Raw genomic sequence first — 2,500 nt, 5'->3', positions numbered from 1 at the left:
CGTGGCCTCGGAATCCAAAAGCTGAACGTTCTAGAAGCTGAAGAGTTCCGCAGTCACAGATCTCAGTGGTGTGAAATGGAAAAGTTTTTTTTTTTTTGCGTGGACTCACGTTCTTGCCCACGTCATCTTTGGAGCTCATGAGGTCCTCCATCTCAGAGCGGAGCTGTTTGTTGAGTCTCTCGTACTCCTCTTTGGCCTCCAGAGCCTCGTCCAGAGCCCGGGCCAGGGACAGCGCCTTGGTCTCCTTCTCCCTGGCCTCCGCCTCCGCCCGGTCTCTCTCCTCAGCATACCGCGCCGAGATCGACTTCTCCTCCGCCAGCATCTAGAGAGAGAGAGAGAGAGAGAGAGAGAGAGAGAGAGACAGACAGAGAGAGAGAGAGAGAGAGAGAGAGAGAGAGAGAGAGAGAGACAGACAGACAGACAGACAGAGAGAGAGAGAGAGAGAGAGCGAGAGAGAGGTTGGGTTTATGGACAGTTGATGAATGTATGTATGAATATATGGGGGGACAGACAGGCAGATATTAAAAATTGGGACTTTTACATTCTGGGGACCACATTCTGGGCAAACGAACAGAATTACTAAAACACTAACTTATCCTGGGTTTGCAAGGGTTCAGGGATTGTCCTATACTTGTTTTTCATGTTTTTTTTCCACAATATAAACTGATAATTCAATCCCAAGCGACCATTATACATCCACTTACCGCATAGCAGGATTTTGGGTTTTTTTTGGGTTTTTTTCCCTAAAAAAAAAAAAAAAAAGGGGGGGGGGGGGGGGGGCGGAGTCAAACCTGATCAAACTTCTTTTGTTTCTTTTCCAGGTTGGAGACGATCTGTCTCTGGTGGTCCAGGTCCACCGTCAGGTCCTCCAGCTCCTGCTGGAGGCGCGTTTTCGTCTTCTCCAGTTTCTCAAAGGCTATGGCTTTCTCCTCCAGACGCTGGTTGGCCACCTCCATGTCTTTCTGCAGCTTCCTCTTGGTCTCCTCCAACCCTTCCAAAACGCCCACGTCATCCTCCAGCTTCTTCTTAGACTCCACCAGCTATGTAACCACAGATCAGATTAGATTAGAACAGATTAGACAGGATTAGATTAGATTAGATTAGGTCCCATTTCATTTCATTTACACGTTATCATACACCAGACTGCGCTGTGTTTCATTCCATTTAACGTCATTCACACCACGCTATCAAATAAAACCTAATGCAAACTACCACGTTTTATCATTGTAAAAGCTTTTCTGCTGGATTAGATTAGATGCTAAATGACTTGGCATGACTTTAGAGTACAGCAGGACTCAGCCTACCACAGAGACATATCATATCACACAGATTCATCTGCTCTACCAGTTATGCTCTATCATGCTGACTTGTTCTGTCTATAAATAAACCATTATATTGGCTTTATGCATCAGATATCATTATGACAGGTAAAACCCAACTCCAGCTGAGGTTTTTTTGTTTTGTTTTTTTGACCTGGGGGAGATGTTTTACTGGTTCATTACTCCCCACAGATCAGAACACGAAAACAGATGGACGGGCTGCATATGGGGAGCTGTTTCTCCCTTTTGTGTATGAAAGAGAAAGTGTGTATTTCTGTGACTCCAAAACCATGAGTGCTGCATGTATGTGTGCATGTGTATGTGTGCGCGCCTGTGTGTGGACGTATGTGTATGTGTGTGTGTGTGTGTGTGTGTGTGTGTGTGTGTATGTGTTTGCACGTGTGTGAGTGTGCTCGTGCAGTGTGTATGTGTGTGTGTGTGCGCGTGCGGTGTGTGTGTGCATGTATGTACGCGTGCAGTGTGTATGTGTGTGTTTGAGTGTGTGTGTGTGCATGTGTGTGTGTGTGTAGTGTGCATGTGTGTGTGTGTTAACATAACACCTCACCTGTGCCTGTAGAGTGGCGAGCTGTTTCTCCAGGTTCCTGCGCGCCTCCTCCTCCTCCTCTTGTTGCTCCTGCAGGTTGCTCTTATCCTCCTCCAGCTGGCGGATTCGGCTGCTCAGGTTCAGTTTCTGACGCGTCTCCTCCTGCAGGAGCTCCTGCGTGTCCTGCAGCTGGCTCTCCAGTCCAGCGGCGTCTTTGGCCAGTTTGATACCCTTCCTCTCGGCCTCCTCCAGTAGAGCAGACACGTTGTCCAGTTCAGCCTACAAACACACAGACAAAGCCACAGTGTGTTAGTACTGTCCATACAAACACTTATTATTATCCTGTCCACCCAGTCTGTGTCAGAGCATGCACCAGATTACCAGTCTGAGTTACTTATGCTGTGTAAAAACTGTAAAAGTTTGCGTGTATTTTTTTTTTATCTTGTACTTGCCTAATCTGTAACCTCTGTGTGTGTGTGTGTGTGTGTGTGCGAAAGAGAGAGAGAGAAACACAAATATATCTGACCTGTAGTATATGTGCTTACCACAGCTGTAGCCTCTGTGTGTGTGTGTGTGTGTGTGTGTGTGTGTGTGTGTGAGAGAGAGGCAGAAGTGTATATCCGACCTGTAGTATATG

At 46.9% G+C, this 2,500-nt stretch overlaps 1 protein-coding gene across 3 annotated transcripts in view; it reads right to left on the bottom strand.

Moving 5' to 3' along the window:
- The window catches only part of LOC115829905 (myosin-10), a 76,072-nt gene that overhangs the window by 8,376 nt on the left and 65,196 nt on the right, over positions 1-2,500 (bottom strand). For all 3 annotated transcript variants that reach the window (XM_030794076.1, XM_030794077.1, XM_030794078.1), the window contains 3 exons: positions 1,885-2,142; positions 792-1,040; positions 110-322 (listed from right to left, as the gene is read on the bottom strand). In XM_030794076.1, the coding sequence (XP_030649936.1) occupies positions 110-322; positions 792-1,040; positions 1,885-2,142 (720 nt within the window). The remainder of the gene's footprint in view (positions 1-109; positions 323-791; positions 1,041-1,884; positions 2,143-2,500) is intronic.

Source organism: Chanos chanos, chromosome 16, assembly GCF_902362185.1.
Source record: "Chanos chanos chromosome 16, fChaCha1.1, whole genome shotgun sequence".
NCBI lineage: Eukaryota > Metazoa > Chordata > Actinopteri > Gonorynchiformes > Chanidae > Chanos > Chanos chanos.
The sequence above is the reverse complement of the archived record's forward strand: the minus strand, read 5'-3'. Positions and strand labels throughout refer to the sequence as shown.